This window comes from Schistocerca serialis, chromosome 1, assembly GCF_023864345.2.
Source record: "Schistocerca serialis cubense isolate TAMUIC-IGC-003099 chromosome 1, iqSchSeri2.2, whole genome shotgun sequence".
NCBI lineage: Eukaryota > Metazoa > Arthropoda > Insecta > Orthoptera > Acrididae > Schistocerca > Schistocerca serialis.
In genome coordinates this window covers 328,764,849-328,789,309 of record NC_064638.1, presented here as the reverse complement: position 1 = coordinate 328,789,309, position 24,461 = coordinate 328,764,849, and the positions used below count along the sequence as shown (strand labels likewise).

Here is a 24,461-nt window from a genome sequence, read left to right as displayed (position 1 = left end):
CATGGGTCCCCATCTGTTCTTGATATATTTGTACGACTTTCCTTCTTATCTGAAACAAGAAGCTAAACTGACACTGTTTGCTGATGATACAAGCACCATTATTAATCCAGTGAAAGAAACTCCAATAGAAAATGATACAAATAGTGTCTCTGGAAAAGTTATTGCTTGGTTTTCTGCGAATGGGCTTGCTCTGAACTTCGAAAAAACACAGTTCATCCAATTTGCTACTGCAAGGAGTACAATTCCTTCAATAAATATAACACATCAGCAGAAGTCAGTAGCCAGGTTAGAGCATACCAAGTTTTTGGGTGTACATATAGGTGAGAATCTTCATTGGAAAATTCATATTTTGGATCTCCTAAAGCAACTGGGTTCAGCAACTTTTGCAATAAGAATAATTGTTCATTTTGAGGATACAGAAATTAGCAAGCTAACATACTTTGCATACTTTCACTCTCTGATGTCATATTTTGGGGTAACTCAACACTTAGGCAAGAAGTATTCAATGCTCAAAAGAAAGTGGGGCTCATAGTCACACATTTTGTACACATCTCTTTAAAAGATTAGGAATTCTTACAACAGCCTCACAGTACATTTACTTAGTAATGAAATTTGTTCACAACAACATGGAGAAGTTTAAAAACCACACTGACATTCATGATTATAATGCCAGAAGAAAGAAAAACTTACACTATCCTCTACTTATCCTATCTTTGGCGCAGGAAGGGGTAAAATATGCTGCTATAAAACTATTCGATAAATTACCAGATGAAATAAAATGTCTGACAGACAGCAGTAACAGTTTTAAAGATAAACTGAAATCATTTCTCCTTGACAACTCCTCCTATACCACAGATGAATTTTTGAATAGGAATAAATAAATTAATAGGTATAATACATGTATTTTGTGCCATTTAAGGGTATGCAGTAGGTAACAAAAATGAGAGAGAGAGAGAGAGAGAGAGAGAGAGAGAGAGAGAGAGAGAGAGAGAGAGAAGAAAAGAAACACCACCTCAACATTCATGTGTGCAATTCTTATGCATTTGACATATCCTTCAATAACAAATTAAAAAGGAGTCTATGTGTAGGTGAACCAATTAAGAAGCTAAGTTCAACATGTTTCTGTTGCTGATAGTAAAAAACTGTTTCAGTTGAACTATGAGTTACAAACACAATACAAGACACAAAAAGAATTTTGATGGACTTTGCTTTCTTCTTAAGGGTTCTGACCTAAAATTCCTTCGTTTATAAATTCTCTTATCTGCATTTGTGCAGTACGTATGGACTCATTCCATGACCAAGTAGCTATGGCTTACATAGTGCCATGGACCATGGTAAGATAAACAAATAAAATGAAATTAATTGCTGGTTAATGAAATCACTGTCTACTGAAGTAAATTTAGTGCCTTTGTGTTTGACTGCAGAATTTTCATCCTTAAGCTATCTAATAACAATAAGGATAATTCATTAAATTCAGTGTTTGTAACTTATTTTGTTGTTACCTACATCAAAGCAACAGGTAAGCATTTATAGATATTTTGTGTGCAGAAATTTTTATTCATTTTCTGTTTATAATTTTTCTGATTATTTTTGCTCTCTTCTTTGAAAGTTGTGTATTCTTTGATCATATCAAATTTCTGGTATCTTGAACAATAATTTTCGATATTTAGCAAGCACACAGCTAACTCGGAGAAATGACACTTTCTACTGGTGGAGGACAACAGGGAAAACATAAAATAATTATGAAAATTACCTCAAAGAGCGCTCTATATCTTGAGCATCAGACACCTGAGAACAGGCAGGGGCACTTGCTGGTTTCAGAACTTCTTTGTTTTTAATTCCCGAATGGAGAGCCATGACATGCTCTGAGAGTAAACTGTCCAAGTGCTGTAATTACAAAGTTTCAATAATGAAGGCACAAAACGAAGTTTTACTTGTAGTGAAATTATCTAGTTATTTACAGAATATTGAACTTAATGACTTTACCTCATTTGGACGGTCCATTAGGATAAACACTAGATCGAACCGAGAGAGAAGTGCTGATCCCATACGCAAGTTTTCTGAAACTGTCTTTGCTCTGTTATAATGTCCACCAACAGGATTGGCAGCTGCTAAAATTGATGTTCTTGCAGGTAAAGAGCAAACTATCCCTGCTTTAGCTATACTGATACTCTGTTGTTCCATTGCTTCAAGAAGTGCCTTAAATAAAGAAATCCACTCATTAACTGTAAGCCTTTTTCAATATAATTATAATAATGTTGTAACAGACATGAAATTTGTAAGACTTCTTAAAAAGGAAACTCTCCCCTCAGAACTTCACACTGGAGATAAAGGTACAATCAATATAAAAAAAAAAAACTATAAACTTTATATGTTTGTTTAGTTAAGGTAAAAAATATTACTCAACAGTTTCAAAACAATGGATCTGCTCATCATTCTAGTTGATTATCATTCATGAACACAACGAGGTATGATCTTTCAAGAACATAACGTACAACATTTTCATCCCATAGCAGACACTAAGCAACATTTACTTATGTTTATTTTTGCTACACACATTCACATTTGATATAAAGAAAAAAAGAAACAGTTAAGAATCTATACCTTAAAAAATGAAAGCATGTAAGGAATTAATTAGGCAACATGTACATTACAATTTGAATAAGCACAAATAAAAGTAGAGAGCAGAGTGTGTGCTTTAGAAATTCCAAAATTCCCTACATTATATAATAACTGAGCTTTGGACTGTGTGTTAATCACAATTTGAAACAAGGAAATCAAACTAGAACCTAACTAAAATTATAGTTGTTATTCTTGTTATCAAAAACATATATAATTCCATTTTCTTCAAAACACTGAACATCTGGTACCCAATACTGCAGTTACATTGAATATTTCAAGTACCCATTGACTGAGTCTGCGTGCTCCTGTGCCACATCGAGGATGAATGGCATAGTACAAAAGTATATAAAATGAGCTAATTATATGGAAAAAATATGCCATCATTCTGTTTATCTATGGGGAACTACAGTTACAGACAGACTGCAGTGGACTAATAGCTTGGGATGAATATCACAGACACAATGAGGTTTATGACATACTCACTAACTGCCATCATTGGTGTCTATAAGAATACCGATAAGTAAAACGTTCCTGTTGACAAATGAGACAAACTGTAATCTTTTAATTTTAAGAGATTGTGAAAAATGCTAAATAGTTTTGGAACAGGAAAATAATTCAGTAACATTCAAACACATATCTTGACAAATTAGAGGTACTGTTGATCACATTGCCACATTATTTTCACTTGCTGCAGGAAGTACTGGAGCAATTCTCTTGGAACATGTTGCTTCCCTGCATCATTATAAATAATGTTCTCACAAATACAATTTTTAGACATCTATAACTTATTTGCCGTTTCTTCCTTTCTCACTTTTCCATTACAAATTTTCTCATTAACCACCAAACTGAGCAAGAATTCTCTCAAACCTGACACATAAGAGTGTCAAACTGAGCAAACACTGATCCAAAACAAAAGTCCAAACAGAGCTATCCAGTTGCAGAATATTCCTCAATGTTGCCTTCCCCCTCCGAGATGGCTACGCCAGTACCTCTATCAATATCACACCTACCATCAACCAGCAATACCTCCTCTTTGACAGCTGCCATCCATTCCATTACAAGAAATCCCTTCAATACAGCCTAGCCACCCCTGGCCATCGCATCTGTAGTGATGATCAGCCTCTCTCAAAATACACAAATGGTCTCACTGAGGTCTTCACAGATTGTAATTCCCATCCCAACCTTGTACAGAAACAGATCTCCCATGCCTTATCCCTCCAGGCGCCCACCAACTCCCAATATCTGGCCACAGAGGAGCATTCCCCTCATGACTCGGTACCACCCAGGACTGGAGAAACTGAATCACATTCTCCGCCAGGGTTTCAACTACCTCTCGCCATGCCCTATAAAATGAGGAATGTCCTACCCAATATCCTTCCCACCCCTGCCACAGTGGTGTTCTGCCACCCACTGAACCTACACAACATCCTTGCCCATCCCTACACAACCCCTGTTGCCAACTCCTTGCATCATATCCCTGCAATACACCTAGATGCAAGACCTGTCCCATACATCTTCTGACCACCACCTACTTTAGTCCAGTCACAAGCATCACTTATCCCATAAAAGGCAGGGCTACCTGTGAAACCAGGCACATGATTCTACAAGCTAAGCTCAACAACTGTGCTGCGTTCTACATGGGCAAGACAACTAACAATCTGTCAGTCTGCATGAACACATGCCGACAAACATCTGGACCACTCAGTTGCCGAGCACATTTCCCAATGCAACGTTCTTCATTTTAATGATGGCTTCATAGCCTGTGTCATCTGTATCCTTCCCACTAACACCAGCTTTTCTGACTTGCGCAGATGTGAACCCTCTCTACAATATATCCTACATTCCCTCCTAACCTCAATCTTTGTTAGTCACCGTTCTCATTCACACACCCAGTTCCCTGTTCCCACTCCGCCCTTCTATTCCACCAATACACCCACAATCTTACTACTTCTCTCCTTTTCTGCTGTCCACCCTCCGCCCTCCATCTAACCTCCCGACTGCACCTAGCTGCCCTACCCTCTCCCCACATTGTCCCTATGCTCCCACAAGCATCACTTTACGATCCCCTACCCCTCCACACTCCCTGCCACACAGTTGCTTCTGCTAGTTGCAGTCTGATCTTGGCAGCCAGAGGCTGTATTCTGATGAAGGTGTGTCTGGCCGAAAGCTTTGTTTGACAGTCTTTTTGCTGTGTCTATCTGCAACTCAGCATCTCCACTATTTTGCATTACACTGTCAGAATTATAATTAATATCATCTTTCCAGTAAACATAACTCTTCAATATCAGACATCTTCACATAAAAATTACATGAATTATGTGATTTTAACAATACAGTGTTTTACATACCCTTTCCATTATTTGATTTGGTCAACTATTTTGTTTACAAAATAATGAGTGCACATAAAAGAAAAATTACACAGAAATGAGCATAACTGAAGAGCACTAATGTAAAACTATGAAACAATATAAGAATTGAAAAATTAGCTTCGAAAAATGAAATATTAAAGAGAATCACAAAGTATATTAGTTGCATGTTTTGTACTGTTCGGTAGGCAAGTCTCTGTCTGGTTCATTACACATGTAATGGTGAAAGATGGTTTTGCACCACCATGCCTCGACAAAAACATGACTGTTGTAGGTTTGATTACTCTTTAAATAAATATTTGACAATTTCTTGGATATCTGGCAGAAGATTACAGTGCTGGAGACAACAAAAATATTTTGTAGCACATCATTCATGATATGTAGTGCCTGCCTTTGTTGAGCCAATGGCATAGGACACAGAAACACTAACTCCAGAGTGGAACAACAGAGTCATGATGCCTGCTTACAAACATCATCAAACTGTGAGTTACCTGTACCTCAACACATGACCCAACAGATGAATATTCACTGACATCTGTGCCACAACACGTGAATCAAGCTCGTAATGGCAACACTTGCAAACACATTTAGAATATTATTGAATGACAGTGAGTCCCCACTTCCTTTTTATCAATGGGATCTATATGAACTTATTGCTATGTCCCAAAAATATATATGTAGTAAATGCCTCTTTCTATGATGTAATAAATAATCCAAGTTCATATTTTCAATGATGTATCTTCAATATTCACGTAAATATCATTTAAGTGCAGATTGTAAAGATAATATGTTCACTTAATAATTTCCTAATCTAATGCTTATCTCATTATTCAATGGCTTCATTGTCTTCTTCAGGGGAGATGAATGTTGCCTTAGGTTTTGAATTACAAAGAAGCTATAATTTTCTTCATAAATCAAAGTAAATAATGCAAGTAGCATCAATTATTAAATCATCTTAAAACAATTTCCTTGTGTGTTCTCTGTCCTGTATTTTGCCTTCAAAATAATCTTCAAACGACAATACATTTCGCCTTCCCAACAATTACACAACAACTTCTTTACAGAAAAATGAAAGCAACTACCAGTTCTATTATAATCACCATGAACAGCAGCTTACACCAAGCACGATGTGAACATGAATATCATCCAAAAAATGCTTTCTTTTATAATAGTCGTTAAAGCAGAATTTATTGTACAATTAATCATCAGGAGCAAAACAGAGAGTAATAACATTAACTGTATCAGTAAAAATATTACTTTATTTATTTTTCTATAAATTTTAAGTAAAAATAAAAAGAAATTGAAGAGAGAAAAAGTTTTATGTAGTTCCAGTTTCAAATAAACTATCACAATTATTTAATACATAACAAATGAATCCAAAAGCTTAAGTTACATATCAGTATGTACATATAAAGTGCTGGACTTGGTTGTATCACAATGTCCTGATGAATTCTAGCTGGTTTTGTTGGCAAGGAGGAACAAAAATGCTAACAGGTGAATGGTCATAATGTTCTGATTTATCTGTGTTTATGCAGAAGACTTTATTGGTTATTATCTATTTCCAGTATATGAGCCATTCATATAGGTTATGTAGGGTTCTCACTTTACCCTTATTGTTGTTTGTTCTACAGGGGCATTTCCTGTGGGATGCCCATTGGAAAGTGCATATGGCTTCAGTAGTGAACTTTCTAATCATACCTTAGACCTACACAATCCGTACAGAGCGGAGGCCACGCAAACTAACAGCTGAGATACATTTGTACAAGCATTCCATGATTCCAAGACTTCTGTGTGTGTTTGTATAATCAAGAGATGGATTAGAAACACAGATGGTGGACAATAAAATAATGATATTTTGAAGGGAATGCCAGATGAAAGATCTATCAGATTCCTCTCCATAATGCAAAACATATTTACTAAAATTCCTCCTCCCATGAACCATGGACCATGGACTGTAGCGCTGGTGGGGAGGCTTGCTTGCCTCAGCGATACAGATAGCCGTACCTTAGGTGCAACCACAACGGAGGGGTATCTGTTGGGAGGCCAGACAAACATGTGGTTTCTGAAGAGGGGCAGCAGCCTTCTCAGTAGTTGCAGGGGCAACAGTCTGGATGATTGACTGATCTGGCCTTGTAACCTTAACCAAAATGGCCTTGCTGTGCTGGCACTGTGAACGGCTGAAAGTAAGGGGAAACCACAGTCATAATTTTTCCCAAGGGTATGCAACTTTACTGTATCATTAAATGATGATGGCATCCTCTTGGGTAAAATATGCTGGAGGTAAAATAGTCCCCCATTTGGATCTCCGGGCGGGAACTACTCAGAAAGGATGTTGTTATCAGGAGAAAGAAAACTGGCATTCTACTGATCAGAGCATAGAATGTCAGATCCCTTAATCATGCACGCAGGTTAGAAAATTTAAAAAGGAAAATGAATAGGTTAAAGCTAGATATAGTGGGAATTAGCGAAGATCGGTGGCAGGAGGAACAAGACTTCTTGTCAGGTGAATACAGGGTTATAAATACAAAACCAAATAGGGCTAATGCAGGAGTAGCTTTAATAATGAATAAAAAAATAGGAGCGTGGGTAAGGTACCACAAACAGCATAGTGAATGCATTATTGTAGTCAAGATAGGTACGAAGCCCATGCCTACCCCAGTTGTACGAGTTTATACACCAACTAGCTCCGCAAATGATGAAGAGATTGAAGAAATGTATGCTAAGATAAATAAATTATTCAGATAATGAAGGGAGATGAAAACTGAATAGTCATGCAGGACTGGAATTCGATAGTAGGAAAAGGAAGAGAAGGTAAAGAAGTACGTGAATATGGAATGGGGAATGAGGAATGAAAGAGGAAGCCGCCTGGTATAATTTTGCATAGAGCATAACTTAATCAGGACCATGAAAGAAGGTTGTCTACGTGGATGAGGTCTGGAGACACTGGAATGTTTCAGACTGATTATATAATTGTAAGACAGAGGTTTAGAAACCAGCTTGTGAACTGTAGGACATTTCCAGGGGCAGATGTGGACTCTGACCACAAACTATTGGATATGAACTGTAGATTAGAACTGAAGAAACTGCAAAAAGGAGGAAATTTAAGGTACTGGGACCTGGATAAACTGAAAGAACCAGGGGTTGTAGATAGTTTCAGAGAGAGCATCAGGGAATGATTGACAAGAGCAGGGGGAAGAAATACATTAGAAGAAGAATTGGTAATTTTGAGAGATGAAATAGTGAAGGCAGCAGAGGATCAAATAGGTAAAAAGATGAGGGCTAGTAGAAACACTTGGGTAACAGAAGAGAATTCAATTGATGAGAGGAGAAAGTATAAAAATGCAGTAAATGATGGAGGCAAAAGTGAATACAAATGTCTCAAAAATGAGATCGTCAAGAAGTGCAAAATGGCTAAGTAGGAATGGCTAGAGGACAGATGTAAGAATGTAGTGGCATATATCACTAGGGGGTAAGATAGATACTGCCTACAGGAAAATTAAAGAGACCTTTGGAGAAAAGAGAACCACTTGTATGAATATCAAGAGCTCAGACAGAAAACCAGTTCTAAGCAAAGAAGGGAAGACAGAAAGGTGGAAAGAGTATATAGAAGGTCTATACAAAGGAGATGTACTTGAGGGCAATATTATTGAAATGGAAGAGGACGTCGATGAAGATGAGATGGGAGATATGATACTGCACGAAGAATTTGAAAGAGCACTGAAAGACCTAAGTCGAAACAAGGGCCCAGGAGTAGACAACCTTCCATTAGAACTACTGGTGACCTTGGGAGAGCCCTGACAAAACTCTATCATCTCGTGAACAAGATGTATGAGACAGGCGAAATACCCCGACTTCAAGAAGAATATAATAATTCCAATCCCAAAAAAAGCTGGTGTTAACAGGTGTGAAAATTACCAAACCATCAGTTTAAGAAGTCATGCCTGCAAAATACTAAGACGAATTCTTTACAGACGAATGGAAGAACTGGTAAAAGCCGACCTCCAGGAAGATCAATTTGGATTCCCTAGAAATCTTGGAACACATGAGGCAACACTGACCCTACGAATTATCTTAGAAGATAGATTAAGGAAAGGCAAACCTACATTTCTAGCATTTGCAGACTTAGAGAAAGCTTTTGACATTGTTGAGTGAAATACTCTCTTTCAAATTATTAAGGTGGCAGGGGTCAAATACAGGGAGCGAAAGGCTATTTACAACTTGTACAGAAACCAGATGGCAGTCATAAGAGTCAAGGGGCATGAAAGGGATGCAGTGGTTGGGAAGGAAGTGAGGCAGGGTTGTAGTCTATAGCTTTGAGGTTTGCCGACAACACTGGAATTCTGTCACAGACAGAAAAGGACTTGGAAGAGCAGATGAACGGAAGGGATGGTGTCTTGAAAGGAGGATATAAGATGAACATCAACAAAATCAAAACAAGGATAATGGAATGTAGTAGCATTAAATCAGGTGCTGCTGAGGGAATTAGATTAGGAGATGAGACACTTAAAAGTAGTAGATGAGTTTTGCTATTTAGGGAGCAAAATAATTGATGATGGTCGAAGCAGAGGATATAAAATGTCAAGAAAAGTGTTTCCGAAGAAGGGAAATTTGTTAACATCGAGTATAAATTTAAGTGTCAGGAAGTATTTTCTGAAAGTATTTGTATGGAGTGTACTCATGTATGGAAGTGAAACATGGTCGATAAATAGTTTAGACAAGAAGAAAATAGCTTTTGAAATGTGGTGCTTCAGAAGAATGCTGAAGATTAGATGGGTTGATCACGTAACTAATGAGGAGGTACTGAATAGAATTGGGGAGAAGAGGAATTAGTGGCACAACTTGACAAGAAGAAGGGATCGGTTGGTAGGACAGGTTCTGAGGCATCGAGTAATCATCAATTTAGTACTGGAGGGAAGTGCGGAGGGTAAAAATCATAGAGGGAGACCAAGAGATGAATACACTAAGCAGGTTCAGAAGGACGTAGGCTGCAGTATGTACTGGGAGATGAAGCAGCTTGCACAGGATAGAGTAGCATGGAGAGCTGCATCAAACCAGTCTCAGGACTGAAGACCACAACAACAACAACAACAACAACAACACACTCACAAAAATTATCACCATCCAAATAGATGAAAAAATTTGAATGTTAAAACAAGAGGGACCGTACCTGTCAATCTGACTGGTGAGTGTTGTTTAACATTTAATAAGTAGTGTACATTTTAATTTAGGGGCCTTATGTTTCTTAATTTTTAATGTACCTTGGTATTTAATAATTTCTCTAAATGACAAACGTCTATTACAAAAAATGAATTAATTTTATCTTAAAGGACTGCAGCCGCTTATTCTGATGGGCGAGATATTTTTTAAGTTTCATTTCTGTAAACATGCAACAATGGATTTTTTCCATCCGCTTGGCTTATTTTATTTTATTTTTGTGATCTCATTCCCTCTCACTCTTTACAGTTTACTTTATTTGGTGTAAGAGTGGACATACTTCATACTGTTCTCTGTCTATATGCTATTGTGCTCTGCAGTAGTTCAGCCCTCCTCCTCATTATTATGGCGACAGTGTTTTTGTCTGACTGAAGAACTATTGAATTACATGAACAGTTTACCAGAAGAAGATTCTGAGGAGTAGATATTTTTGAGTGTGATGTGTGGTGGCCGGCATTTTTTTCTTGCACTACAGCAAGAAATAAGTTCATAGAAGTCAAGCAATCTTTAATATTTGATGACAAACATACTCTTGCTGAAAGACTCAAGATTGATGGCTTCGCAGCAGCTTCACTAGTCTGGAATTAATTTGTAGCAAACTGAAACCAGATGCTTGTATAACTGTAAATGAGCAGCTCTATCCATGCAATGCTCCGTGCCCCTACATACAATACACAAGTAATAAACCAGACAAATTTTGTTTGAAGTTCTGGCTTGCAGTAGAAGCCAGTAGTAAATATATGGTAAATGGATTTCCTTACTTGGTTAAACAGAGTGAAAGACCCACCAACATACCTGTTGCAGAACATGTTGTTACATGTCTCATGCAACCTCACGCTTCGAAAGGAAGAAGTGTAACATTTGACAATTTCTTCACAGCTAAACATCTTGCAGAGCAGCTGATGCAGGAGAACACAATCATGGTGTGCACACTGAAGAAAACCCAAAGAGAACTTCCACCTTCTGCTGCTGGATCTCTGTATGATACTATTTTATACAAATATTGTGACACAATAATTGCTTCCTAGCAGATGAAGAGCAAGAAAAATATTGTTCTATTGAGCACACTGCACCAGCCAGTTGCGATGGATGAACAAACACAGAAGAAACACTCTGGAAGTGTCAGCTGCTACAATTCCACTAAATTTGGAGTTGTTATTCTGGACAAGATGTCTCATCTGTACACTTTTCAAGTTTGGCTGCTGCACATGGCCTATGCATGTGCTTTTCATCGTCCTAGACTTTGCTAGAATCAATGCTGTATTCTTTACAGAGACAACATTAGAAAAAGTTAGCCAGTGAATGTTTCTTTTCAGATTTGCAGAAGAACTCCCTTGTGTGTATGTACAACCAAGGAAATGACTTGTTCATACATTCATTAGGACCACTGCAATAAGTAAGGAACCAGTACAAAAGACCTGTTAGATAGGAGAAAGCAAAAGTTCAAACAAAACTAAAAATCTGTGTATGCAGTGTAAGAAATTCATACTTAGTCCACATGCTACAAGTGTTCAGTACAAGAGTAAAAAGAACAAAGATGATGGCTTTGATTGAAAAGATCTCATAGAGAGAGAGAAATATGTTATTTTCTCATTATTGCCACAGCAATGTGTGTCCATTTTTCCTTATTTTTCTTACTAAATACATGGTGGAGTAAAAGTCATACAGATAAAACTGTTATTGTATAATTATATGTTCATTTGCATTTGTAAGTTTAGTTTAAACTGATTTTGTATTTACAATGTATTTTATTTAATTAAATAATTTTCTACAGAAATTTTTAAGCATAATGCATTTGTATGAAAAGCATAATGCACCACTGACTTCTAAAGACACTGTACTGAAGTAAATTAAGAAGTAAAACTGAAAACAAAGAAGAAAAACTTCACAGGTCAAAATGACTGGTACCAATCCTTCTAGGTAGTTTGCTAATGCCGGTTCTGCTAGTGTTAACCAGGGGACGGAACAGGTTGGTTTAGAAGTGGACCATTTGCAAATTGTGTACAAAATTATAGACTACAGCAAATGAGTATGAATATCACTTAAGAATTTCATACTTTTTTTTAAAAAAGCTTTAAACTTGGTTTCATCGGAATCTGTGCAAAAGTGCTAGAAAAACAGGGAATGATTCAACCTTCGAGTGTACAATGAAGAATAAATATGCCAAAAGTACAGCTTCCATTAGACTTCATTGCAATAGCAGGAAATTAAGAGAGAAATCAGGCACAGAGATACCACATCACAAACTATGCTCAGTATTACTAGCAGTTGTTTTCAGATATTTGAACTAGAAAAAAAGGAACACACACTAATGCAATATACCTGAATCACTTTTGTCTTGCTGATTAAGCTGTTTGCCTCAAATCCACAAAAACTTCAACCACGAATGCATAGACAGCAAAGCAAATGAACAGAAAACCAGTCTAGGCTGCTCTTGGTAAACTAAACAGGGTTTTCTAAAATAATCTTCAAATGTGTTTGAATAGGAAACCTTATCAGTGTGTATTATTAGTTTCAACTTACACCAGAGATATATTAAATCTCTCCTATTAATGCTGGGAATTACTAGGAAAGATAGAAAAACAAACAAATAGATTAGGAAACAGACTGGAGTGGAAGAGACAATGATGACTGTAACGAAAATTAAGCAGAGGTGGGTGGGATCGTTTCCTGTCAGACTGATGTGATCAGGAACCCAAATAAATAGCACAGCAGCTCCACCAAGAGTGAACAAGTGACAGTTTTCCTGGATCTGTTGCACTAAGGTATGGATGATGTACAGCACACAGAGGATTTGAAGGGCGCTGAGAGTGTCTGAGCAGATGACACAATTGAAAAGCCTGTGTGTCCAGATGTACTCTGTAGTCTGATACAGGGTGAAGAGCATTGCTGTAGATACTGAGCACTGTGCCAGAAACCGATACCAAAATATGCCGGCGCCAATGACGAAGGCACACCCAACACCATGGTCAGTCCGCGAGCCAACAGTGTACACAAAAGCACTATTGTGAAGTTCCATGGGAAGGATGTGAAACTGAAGATGATAGAGTGAGGCTGGAGTAGTGTCCTTAGGAAGTGAATGAAGCCCAAAGTGAACACGGGCCGCCGCACAAAGCCAAGGTGGTGAAGGGTTCACACCCACTGGGAAAGTTGCAGGTAGCTTGAAGTTAAGCTGCCGGAGCAAGAGCCGAAAGCAAACTCCAGGGGATAACAGAGAAGAGGGACGCACCCCATACTGGTGATCAAAGGAGTCATCGAGGAAGGGGAATACGATTGGTGACCACACATAGCAGACAAACGGCATGCATACCTGCTGAGGAGAAAGTCATGGCATTAGGACAGTGGCAGTTTAGCAGCTTCTGCATACACAATCTCAACTGGGCTAGTGTAAAAGGTGCCAGTGGCCAAATGGATGACACAACGGTGGGCAGTATTGAGAAAGCGTAAGAGGGAAAGATGTGTAGAAGCATAAACAAAGCATCCAGAGAGTGTTTTTGAACAGACAAGGGACCGGTACACACGGAGGTCTGTGGTTCAGTAGTACCACTGAGGTCACACAGGACATTGAGGGACCGCGTACAGTGGGCTGCCAGGTAAGACACGGGGGAGGACCAAGAGAGTTTCTTATTGAGCATGAGCTCCAGGAATTTTGTAGTTTCAAAGAACGGAAGAGCAACAGGCCCAGGATGTAAAGATAGTGAGAAAAATCAACCGCACTGCCAAAAATTGATACAAATGATTTTGTCAGTGGAAAATCGAAATCCAGGGCAATGTTTCATGAGTAAAGACAATTGAGACATCACTGAAGACACCACTCAATAAGACAGGTCAGTGGAGAACTGTAATAGATGGCAAAATGGTCGACAAAAAGGGAGCCAGGGATGCCTGGTGTGAGACAGGCCATTATTGGGTTAATGGAAATAGCAAAGAGGACGATACTCAGAACGGAACCGTGAGGCACACCATATTCCTGGATAAAGGTGTCCAACAATGCAGAGCTCACAAGAACCTTAAAACCTTGGTCTTTTAAGAATTTCTCAAGGAAACGGTGCAGGCGGCCAAGGAAGTCACACATATAGAGAGAGTACGGAGGATACCAGTCCTCCAAATCGAAAAATATGGCCACAACCTGGGACTTCTGCAGGAAACCATTAATGACATGAGTGGACAAAGTGATGAAATGTTTAACTGTAGAATGCGCACTCGAAATCTACTCTTGCAGTGGTTTGTAAATTGCGGGACTCGAGCCACCATACCAGCCGGGCATGAATCATATATTCCATCACCTTGCAAACACAGATGATGAGAGATGGGGCGGTAGCTAGAAGAAAGTGTTTGTCCTTACCAGGCTTAGGTATGGGTATGACAGTGGCTTTATGTCAGTATCTGGGAATTGTGCCCTCTGCCCAGATGCCGTTGTACGTATTAAGCAGAAAATGCTTGCCTGCAAGAGAAAAGTGCTACAACATCTGAATGTGAACAGCATCTGGCCCTGGGGCAGAGGACCAGGATGAAGTGAGAGCATCATTTAGCTCCCTCATAGTAAAGGCAACATTGTAGCACTCATAATACTGAGAAGAGAAGGGTATCGCCAGAGCCTCCTCCAATCATTTCCAATGGAGGAAGGCAGGGCGATAGTGGGGAGAGCTCGAAACTTCCGAAAAATGGCGGCCCAAGGTGTTGGAGATAGCAATAGGATCCACGATGACATTGTCTACTACTGTCAGGCCAGAAACTGGGGAATTAATCTTGGTCCCACAGACCCATTGGAAATTGTCCACACAACAGAGGAGGGAGTGGAACAGTTAAAAGAATTAAGATTATGAAATCCAGTTAGTTTTTTTGCTATCCTGACGAACGCGATGACACTGTGCACGCATCTGTTTACAATGAATGCATTTTGCTATAGTAGAATTATGGTTAAAAACTCGTGGCACGCCTCAGTCCACCAAGGAATCGGGACATGGCACGGTAAATAGAAAGGGCGAGGAATGGAATGTTCTTCAGTGGTAAGGATAAAATTTGTAAGATATTCTACCTGGTCATCACAATTGGGGAAATCTTATTTGTCGAAGGTCACCAGGGAGGAGCAAAGCTACCCGTCGGCCTTAGTAACCTGCCATTTGGTTGTGCACGCAGGTGGGGTAGGAGCCAGCAAATGGATAGCACACGGAAAATGGTCGCTCAAGTAGATGTCAGAAAGAATGGACCATTCGAGACAATGGGCAAGCTGGGCAGTGCAGAAAGAAAGGTCCAAATGGGAATAGGTGTGCAAAGAGTCGGAAATCAATGTGGATGCTCCTGCAGAAGAGGTTAAGTTGATTAAGGAGGTCAGCCAAGAGGACACTCTCTGACAAGTACTGGGAGAATCCGAAAGGGGATGGTGCACATTAAAGTCATCAAGCAGCAGAAATAGGTGAAGTAGCTGTCCAATAAGCTGGAGGAAGTCTGCCCTGGTGACATCGAATGGCAGAGGTATATAAATGGCACAGAGGGAAAAGGCCAAGTGAGGAAGGAATATGCAGACTGCTACAGCTTCAAAACTGGTAGTCAGGGAGATGGGTTGACTATGTACATCATCCTGTATGAGCAGTTAGACTCCCCGATGAAATGGAATGTCGACCTTGGAGGAAGGGGAGGGGGGAGGGGGAGGAGGTCAAAATGGACCGGGAGGAAATGCAAAGGCTCACAGCGGTTGTGAGGACACAATTTTGTTTCCTGATGGCAGAGCGCAAGTGGACGCTGCAATGCTAGAAGTAGCCGTAAATCCTTTCTGTTGGATTGAAGGCCGCGAACATTCCATTGGAGGAGAGTCATGACGAGGAAAAAATGAAGGAGTGTCACTTTGGCGGCTGCTGAGTGCCAGCCTGTGAAAACTCGCTGCTACAGGGCACAAAGTCAGGAGGATCCTGCTCCACGAGAAACAAGAAGCGTCAACTTTCTTGTGCTGCTGTTCTGCGGACTTTAATGCAGAACAACAGTTGGTGGTGCACACCGGTGACAGGGAGGCCAGACGGGCAAGGTTTTCACATGGCAACACCTTCGAAGAGGATCTTAGAGTCAGCAAAGGAGAAGACTGTTTGCCTTTGTTGAACTTCTTCAAGCCTTTCCAGTTAGCAGAGGAAGACTCAGGTGTTGGTTGGCTGGAGGGAAGTAGGAAGTCTTCACGGGAGTATTCCTTCTGTCCTTTCCCACCTGCTGGTAGTGTAGCTGGGGACATTGCCCCATGAGGCACGAGTTTGATGGCTTGTTGCACAGCTGGAGGAGGGGATGGCGATGCTACCATGACACTGGGCGATTTCACAACCTCAGAGCAGAATATGAGGTCTGCGGGGCCATGTCCTTCATGCAGCGAGCTGTATCAAGATCAGTACTATAAATGCCAGATGGTGGAACACAGTGTTTGCGACTAGCCAACAATTTGTGAGGACTGGGTAAGGAACTTTCTCCTTTATCCGTATCTCCTGGGCAGGCCGCTCATCGAGATACATGGGACAGTCTTGAGAGATGGCGGCATGGTCGCCATTGCAGTTAATACAGCAGGGAGAAGGAGGCATACAATCGCCCTCGTGTGCATCCCTAACACAGGTTACACATTTCGCTAGGTATCAACAAGATGTTCTAGTGTGCTTGAAACGATGACACTGGTAGCAGCGCATTGGGTTCGGAATGTACAACTCGACTGTGATAATTTGATCTTGGATGGAAGCACCGCTCTATCAAAGTTGAGAAAAAGAGTGTGGGTGGGCACTAAGGAGGAATCTATCTGTCTCGTCACCCACTGGATGGCAATTGCACCCTGATCAGAGAGGTAAAATTGGATTTCGGCCTCGGCCAGACCATTGAGCAGCTAGTGTAAATAACACCTCAGGAAGAATTCAAAGTTCTATAGGCCTCAACAAGAATAGGGTAGCCGTGGAGAAGCGAAGCGGCAAGCAGTTGTTGTGCACGAAAATCAGAAGTAGTCTCCAAAAGCAAAGTGCAATTCCATGAACAATAGTAGGATTTCACAGAGCCGGCAACTGCATCAACACCTTTATGAATAATAAACGGATTTACCATGGCGAAGGACTGATCGTCTTCAGTACGTGACACTATGAGGAACCGTGGTTTCAACGGGAAGGGTCTTTGAATCATTAGCCTCATTACGTTTATGTTTCGTAGAAGTTGATTGTGAAGATGATTGGCTCACTGCGAGAAAATCCCCCATGATTGCCAGTGTCTCCGATGGTGCACTCCTTCCAACTGGGGGCCCCCTTCACAATGAGGCACACCCGCCTTAGGTGACTGTTCACACCTCAGGTCACACCTCTGGAACACCTAACTGAGGGACCAATCGGCAGTTTGGAAAGGTTGTAGCTCAGGCAATCACCCCTCCCTGGGATTGGCCTGTACCAGAGGGTACGTGCGAACCCTACCTTTCGATCTGGGGCTTGGAATTACACATTACCCAGTCACCTGTTGCACGTCAGATGCATGGGTTGGCCTTCAGGAGTGCACAGGGAGTAAGAAGAAAAATAGGAACCTCAAACACCAAAGCACAGGAACGAGAAGAGAAGGGAAACAAAGAAAGGAAAAGAGAGTGAAAAACAGTGATGAGACTGTTCTTAGGTCTGCAACAGACAATGCAGAACATTCCCAAAAACACCCCAGACAGGTTCCCCAAGGGAGGGGAACAAGAATAGCAAGAGGATAAACATGCAGCATGGAAGGGAAAAGATGCTGCAAAGGCTGGGGCCCTGTGGTAGCCAAGCATGAACCCACCAAAGAGTGGCGAGCCCCCTGGGGGGGATGTGTGTTGGGACACTTGCTGTTCATGTTGTACATTAATAATCTTGCAGACAATATTAACAATAAATTCTGGCTTTTTGCAGTCACCTACAATTAAGCACAGTCTGAACAAAGCTGCACAAACATTCAGTCAGACCTTGATAAGATTTTAATGTGGTACAAAGATTGGCAACTTGTTTTATAAGTTCACAAATGTAAAATTGTGCACATCACAAAATTAAAAAATAAATAAATAAATAAACAAAAAACCCAGTATCATATGAATACAATATCAATAAGTCACAGCTACAATCGGTAAACTCAAACACACACCTGGATGTAACACTTAGTAGGGATATGAAATGGAACTATCACATAGGCTCAGTTGTGGGTAAAGCAGGCAACCAACTTCTGTTTATTGGTAGAATACTAGAGAAATGCAGTCAGTCTACAAAGGATATTGCTTACAAATCACTCAAGCAACCTATCTTAGAATGTTGCACAAGTGTATGGGACCCACACCAAATCAAACTAGCAAGGGAAACTGAATGTGTACAGAGAATGGCAGTACGAATGGTTATGGGCTTTTGACCTGTTGGAGAATGTCACAGGGATGTTAAAACAACTGAACTGGTGGACTCTTGAAGATGGTTTCAGTCTATCCCGAGAAAGTCTATTTAAAAAGGTTCAAGAACTAGCTTTAAATGGTGACTTTAGGAATATACTACGAATCCCTACATATCGTTCCCATAGGGATCGCGAGGACAAGATTAGATTAATCACAACACGCACAGAGGATTTAAACAGCATGTACAGAGGAACTTAAAAAATCAATCTTTATGCATTCATTCATTACATAAATGGACTGGAAGAAGCTATAATAACTAGTACAGTGAGACATACTCTTTGCCATGCGCTTCACAATGGTTCACTGAGTACCAACACAGATGTAAGTATCTTCCTACAGTTGTTCCTACAATCCCTCTCTTAACCATTGTGACCAAGTTGCTGTTTACGATTATGCTGTACAAAATTTATCTTTTACAGCCAAACCTTTATTTTACAGCAACTTTTACTCTCAACATCTACTCATGACAGTCCCTTAACCTATTTACTAATATTTTTACATCTGGGTCAATGAAAGCAGTTGGGCATAAAACAAGTTGTCAATGGAATACTCCAAAGTTGGGGACCAAGAAGCTCAAGTGTTCTTGATCAGTAATCGGACAGACCATCAGTATTGAAGTCACACCAAACAGCACCTCTCCAATTAAGTTAGCATAATCTTGTTAACAGTATCAGAAGGAAAATTCATTTAAGAAAGCTCCAACACTATTAACACAAACAAAATATATGGCTAGTAATTATCTTCGGGAGGTAAAATTTCAGCACTGCTGGTACACGCATTTGAAAGCATTTCACCTCCTGAAAGTAAGTACTGTATATACCAGATTGCAAGACAAAGTTTTTTCCCAAATTTGTCATTAAAAAGTTATAGGGTAGTCTTATATTCATGGACTGAACTATTGCTGCTTAGATCAACCTTTTTACCTTGTTTAAAATACTGATACAGTGGCCACCTTCCATTTACAGATAAAGCTTTGACTATTGATATTATGTTTAGATTTATTCTGAAAAATTTGGAAGGGTAGGTCAGGCAAACACTACCCACACGACAACAGGCTCGAGATTTTCCAATGTGCAGAAGCGCTCAGTAAAGTGTCGACTTTCCTTGAACAATGATGTGATGTTTGACTCGCATGGCGCTAGTGCAAGGGATATGTGATAAGCTATGAACTAGTCACAACAACAGTCTATTGCTCGGATTCAAATTTGAAAGTTTTGTGAAAGGCACGAAGATGTAGCATTAAATTCTATCATCTTACAAACTCTTATTGTATTTATACAGATTTGCAATAAATGTTCTCATATTTGTATGGGTAGCGTATAGAAATATTTATACTGTTTTAAAGGTGAGGATGTTGTCCTTCCAAAAGCTATACTTCATTGTGAACTCAAGTCAATGTTCTATTCGGTTATGAGAGACGGTATTGATTTATTAGAATACAGGGGAAAATGTTACCTTCTTTTAATCTGCTTTAGAACAAGATAGTGACATTAGATGAAACAAGAAAAAAATTAATCCAAAATTAAATTTTTAAACAACAAAATAAATCATATTAAACTGACTGTAATTGCAATCTTAACAATAAATTGCAGCGGCAAGATCCATTGTGGAGGTAGCATCAACAGACATCTCTAGATCGCAGAACACATGAAAGTTTTGGAACTGAAATGAATCATGATAACGATCTTTTATTTATGTATTAGTTGATGTTACATATTATCTGCAGCCTAGAAGTTATTGGCGTCCATGTTTCACAGTTTCTCTAACACAGAACTTTGGAAGGGTTGGAGGGGGAAGAGTGATTTTAGCTTGGTTGGGAAATAGAGTGAGTGAGGGAAAGGGGGATGGTGAGTGGACAGCAAATTTCACTGTGTATCCAACCCAGGAAATCTATACCACATACTTTGGCTTTTTATGAACACTTGTCATGTTTAAACCAGGCTGTCTAAATCCATTTGAACTGACTTTAAAACTGGGCAAATACATAGCTTTCTGCAGCAGACATTAATAGTCTGGATAGGGACCAGTGGCATACTTCCAAGTTTCCTGCAGCAGTGTTATTGACAACATGACTGGAATGAAAGGGGGTGTGTCAGCTGCTGGTTCTACGCAACCTCTGAGCAAGCGGTGGTCAGACAATATATTTGGAAGCAAGAAACATTGTAACATTCTCACATTAATAAAGATGCACAGTAACCACAACCTCAGAAATTACAACATATTTGGAAGAAACAGCCAAATATTTGTCATAACAAAGATATAAAGTTCATAGCTGTGCTATTAGGGTGACAGGCTTAGTAAGCAAACAGTCAGAGAAATTAAAAATTAATGTAAATCATTTCTTTTTGTTAAATTGTTTCTCCTCATATAATCAACATGAAGGCAATCAATAAATGGTCTAATTTTTAATGTGTACAATGTTAATGTTTTAGGCAAGTAGATAGACCATCAGTAAAACTGTTTGTTTTTCTGATTCATCAAATTATCTTAAAAATAATTTTTTCTCAAGGAGCCTCTTCAAAAAGGGTAGTCATTTTATACTCGGGTAAATACAGTACCGGCCAGCCATTCTGTCTCTCTATATTTTTATAATCTTATAAACACCCTGTCTGTCTGATTAAACTTTTCGCAACTGCTACTGGTATCCAATTAAATGTCACTGCAATTAGCATTTGTGTTTCCAAGGAGCAGGAAGAAAAATTAGTATTGACATCCCATCAAAAAGGTCATCAGAGAGAGCTTGTGTTTACAGACTCACTGTCAAAGTTCAGTTTTCATTTCATAATAAGCTATGTGACATTAAGTTTTTTTATATAGTACTGGTACAGTTCTGCAACCATTTATTCCCTTTAGCAAAATTGTTCTTTGATTTACAGTAGCTACACTTGTAAGCAATTTACTTAGACACACCTACCTACGAATGTATAATCCTCCTTGCTAAGATGATTCCTATCTATGGGAAGCTCATCTGCTATCCTCAACTTTGTGAAATTTTGTCATAGTAACATTCAGCACCTGGACCACAAAAATTATGATGTTTGACAATGTTCCTGGGTGCATTACGTTCTCTCACCTCTCACCACATGAGGGGATGCAGTGCACCCCAGAACATTGTCGAACACGATCTTCTTAGTGGTAGACATGCATGGGGAGGTGTAATGTTGCATGGGTGTATGGATTTCCAAATCTTTGAACACCATACACTCCATGGTCAACATTATTCGTTCACTGTACTCTTACTCCTTCCCCATGTGTGTCTTTTCAGGGGTGCATTCAGCCCTGACTTCATTTTTATGGATGACAGTGTGTGACTGCATCAAATGGCACAGGTAGTGGAGCTCTTAGAACAAGAGGATATTTGGCAAGTAGACTGATCTGCCTGTTCCCCTGACCTAAATCCCATGGATCACATAAGGGATACCTTGGGAAAAGTGTCAGTTCTGTTTATCTCATTCCGTATGTCTTTCAGTTACCTTCTGTACTATATTGTGGTAGTTCTTTCTATGTATGGTGTAGATTTCATCGAGCTATGTTACTTGTCAATGATACATCATGTGAAAGTTGCTTTGGTCCTTAAGTTTTGCACACCACTGTATATTAACATACAACAGGATAAATTAATGTTAACAAATGTAGTTCATTATTGTACTTTCCTGCTTTGTGTAAACAAATTGTGTCATTACTGGTTTCAACATATCAGCAAGTCATTATCAGATGATTTGAATACATTACATAGCAAACAGGCCTGTTCAGTTGTATTTTGATGAATTACTAAATAAAGTATTCAAATAATCTGCTGATGACTTGCTGATAATTTGAAACCAGTTATTTCTTCATCAGGCAACAGTACAAATATTGATAGTGTTTTGCCTTTAGTATGTCACTTGTGTAGGAAACAGTTGTGAACTAAAGAGAAAATTGTGGGTTTTCTTCCACTCCGACTACAAAGTTCCTTCTGCGATGCAACCGTTAATGTGACAGCTTGACCCCTATTAAGGCAGCATGATGACACCAGCAATGGTAGTGGAATGTGATTGGCCATGTGACAGTTTAATTTTTCAACTGAAATTTATGAGCTGTAAAATCAATGTTTATGACACAGCAACATAAAATGATAGTGGTTGTACTTCTCATTATGATCATCTGTATTCTATCCCTTTCTCCTTCTTATCCACAATTAGTCAAAATTCATTAGAATGTACAATCAAACAAGAAAATTTTTTGCATCTAGTTAATCATTAATGGGTACTGATATCAATAAATAAGAGAAAATAAGAATGTACTACATATGCCGCATTTATACCTGATGCTGAGAGGACATCTTGTCAAATTCATCAATACAACAGCAGCCTTGATCAGCTAGTACAAGAGCTCCTGCTTCAAGTGTATAATCACCACCTGACTCCCGAGTCAGTGTAACAGTGAGCCCAGATGTAGTGCTAGTATTCCCGCACACGTACACCCCTGTGAGAAAATAAATAAGCCTTCACAATGACAGCTTTGTATTACTGCTCTCTCTCTCTCTCTCTCTCTCTCTCTCTCTCTCTCTCTCTCTCTCGACAAACAACAATAACGTGCACAAACATGGCTTCATGCACAATGAAAACTTAATCTTAGAACAATTAGAACATATGGTAAAGTCTGCAAGATACATAAGTATATTTAAATGTTGACCAGGTGTTATATTTGAAATTGGAATACTGCATTGATAAACACTCCACAATTCACTGCCAAATCTATGACTTTTCAAATAAAGCACTCTTCTCAAACACAAACTAAGGAATCAATCAAATTATTTTAACTTCTTTTAACTGGTGTGGCCTGAAGACACTAAATGAAGTTATGCCAGAAATTACTGGCTTTAGATTAAGTACAGTAAATCCTACTATGTCCACCTTTAATTACTTTAGAAATTAATAAGTTAGAGCTTATCATTTTAAAGACTACAGAATGTCTCTTACACTTCATACTCCAGATGTCTTACAGCCTTCAGATTACATTAGATTAGATTAATACTAGTTCCATGGATCACGAATACGATATTTCGTAATGATGTGGAACGAATCAAATTTTCCAATACATGACATAATTAAGTTAATTTAACAACATAATTAAGTTAATATAACAACTTTTTTATTCTTTTTGGTTTTTAAATTTTTTTTTATAATTTTTTGTTTGGTTTTTTTCTTAATTTCTATGGAGTAGAAGGAGTTGTCATTCAGAAGTTCCTTTAATTTATTTGTTCTTAAATACTTGTTGGTTATCTGTCAGACTTTTTATACTATTTGGTAAGTGACTAAAGACTTTAGTGGCAGTATAATTCACCCCTTTCTGTGCCAAAGTTAGATTTAATCTTGAATAGTGAAGATCATCCTTTCTCCTAGTATTGTAGTTATGCACCCTGCTATTACTTTTGAATTAGGTTTGGTTGTTAATAAGAAATTTCATAAGAGAGTATATATACTGAGAAGCTACTGTGAATATCCCTAGATTCTTAAATAAATGTCTGCAGGATGATCTTGGGTGGACTCCAGCTATTATTCTGATTACACACTTTTGTGCAATAAATACTTTATTCCTCAGTGATGAATTACCCCAAAATATGATGCCATATGCAAGCAATGAGTGAAAATAGGCGTAGTAAGCTAATTTACTAAGATGTTTATCACCAAAATTTGCAATGACCCTTATTGCATAAGTAGCTGTACTCAAACGTTTCAGCAGATCATCAATGTGCTTCTTCCAATTTAATCTGTCATCAATGGACACACCTAAAAATTTTGAATATTCTACCTTAGCTATATGCTTCTGATTAAGGTCTATATTTATTAATGGCGTCATACCATTTACTGTACGGAACT

The 24,461-nt window shown here is 39.0% G+C and overlaps 1 protein-coding gene across 1 annotated transcript in view; it reads right to left on the bottom strand.

Moving 5' to 3' along the window:
- The window catches only part of LOC126469898 (DNA helicase MCM8-like), a 181,330-nt gene that overhangs the window by 28,410 nt on the left and 128,459 nt on the right, over positions 1-24,461 (bottom strand). Inside the window, exons 9-11 of the mRNA XM_050097246.1 lie at positions 22,904-23,064; positions 1,987-2,199; positions 1,754-1,887 (exon numbers count right to left, since the gene is read on the bottom strand). Of these exons, the coding sequence (XP_049953203.1) occupies positions 1,754-1,887; positions 1,987-2,199; positions 22,904-23,064 (508 nt within the window). The remainder of the gene's footprint in view (positions 1-1,753; positions 1,888-1,986; positions 2,200-22,903; positions 23,065-24,461) is intronic.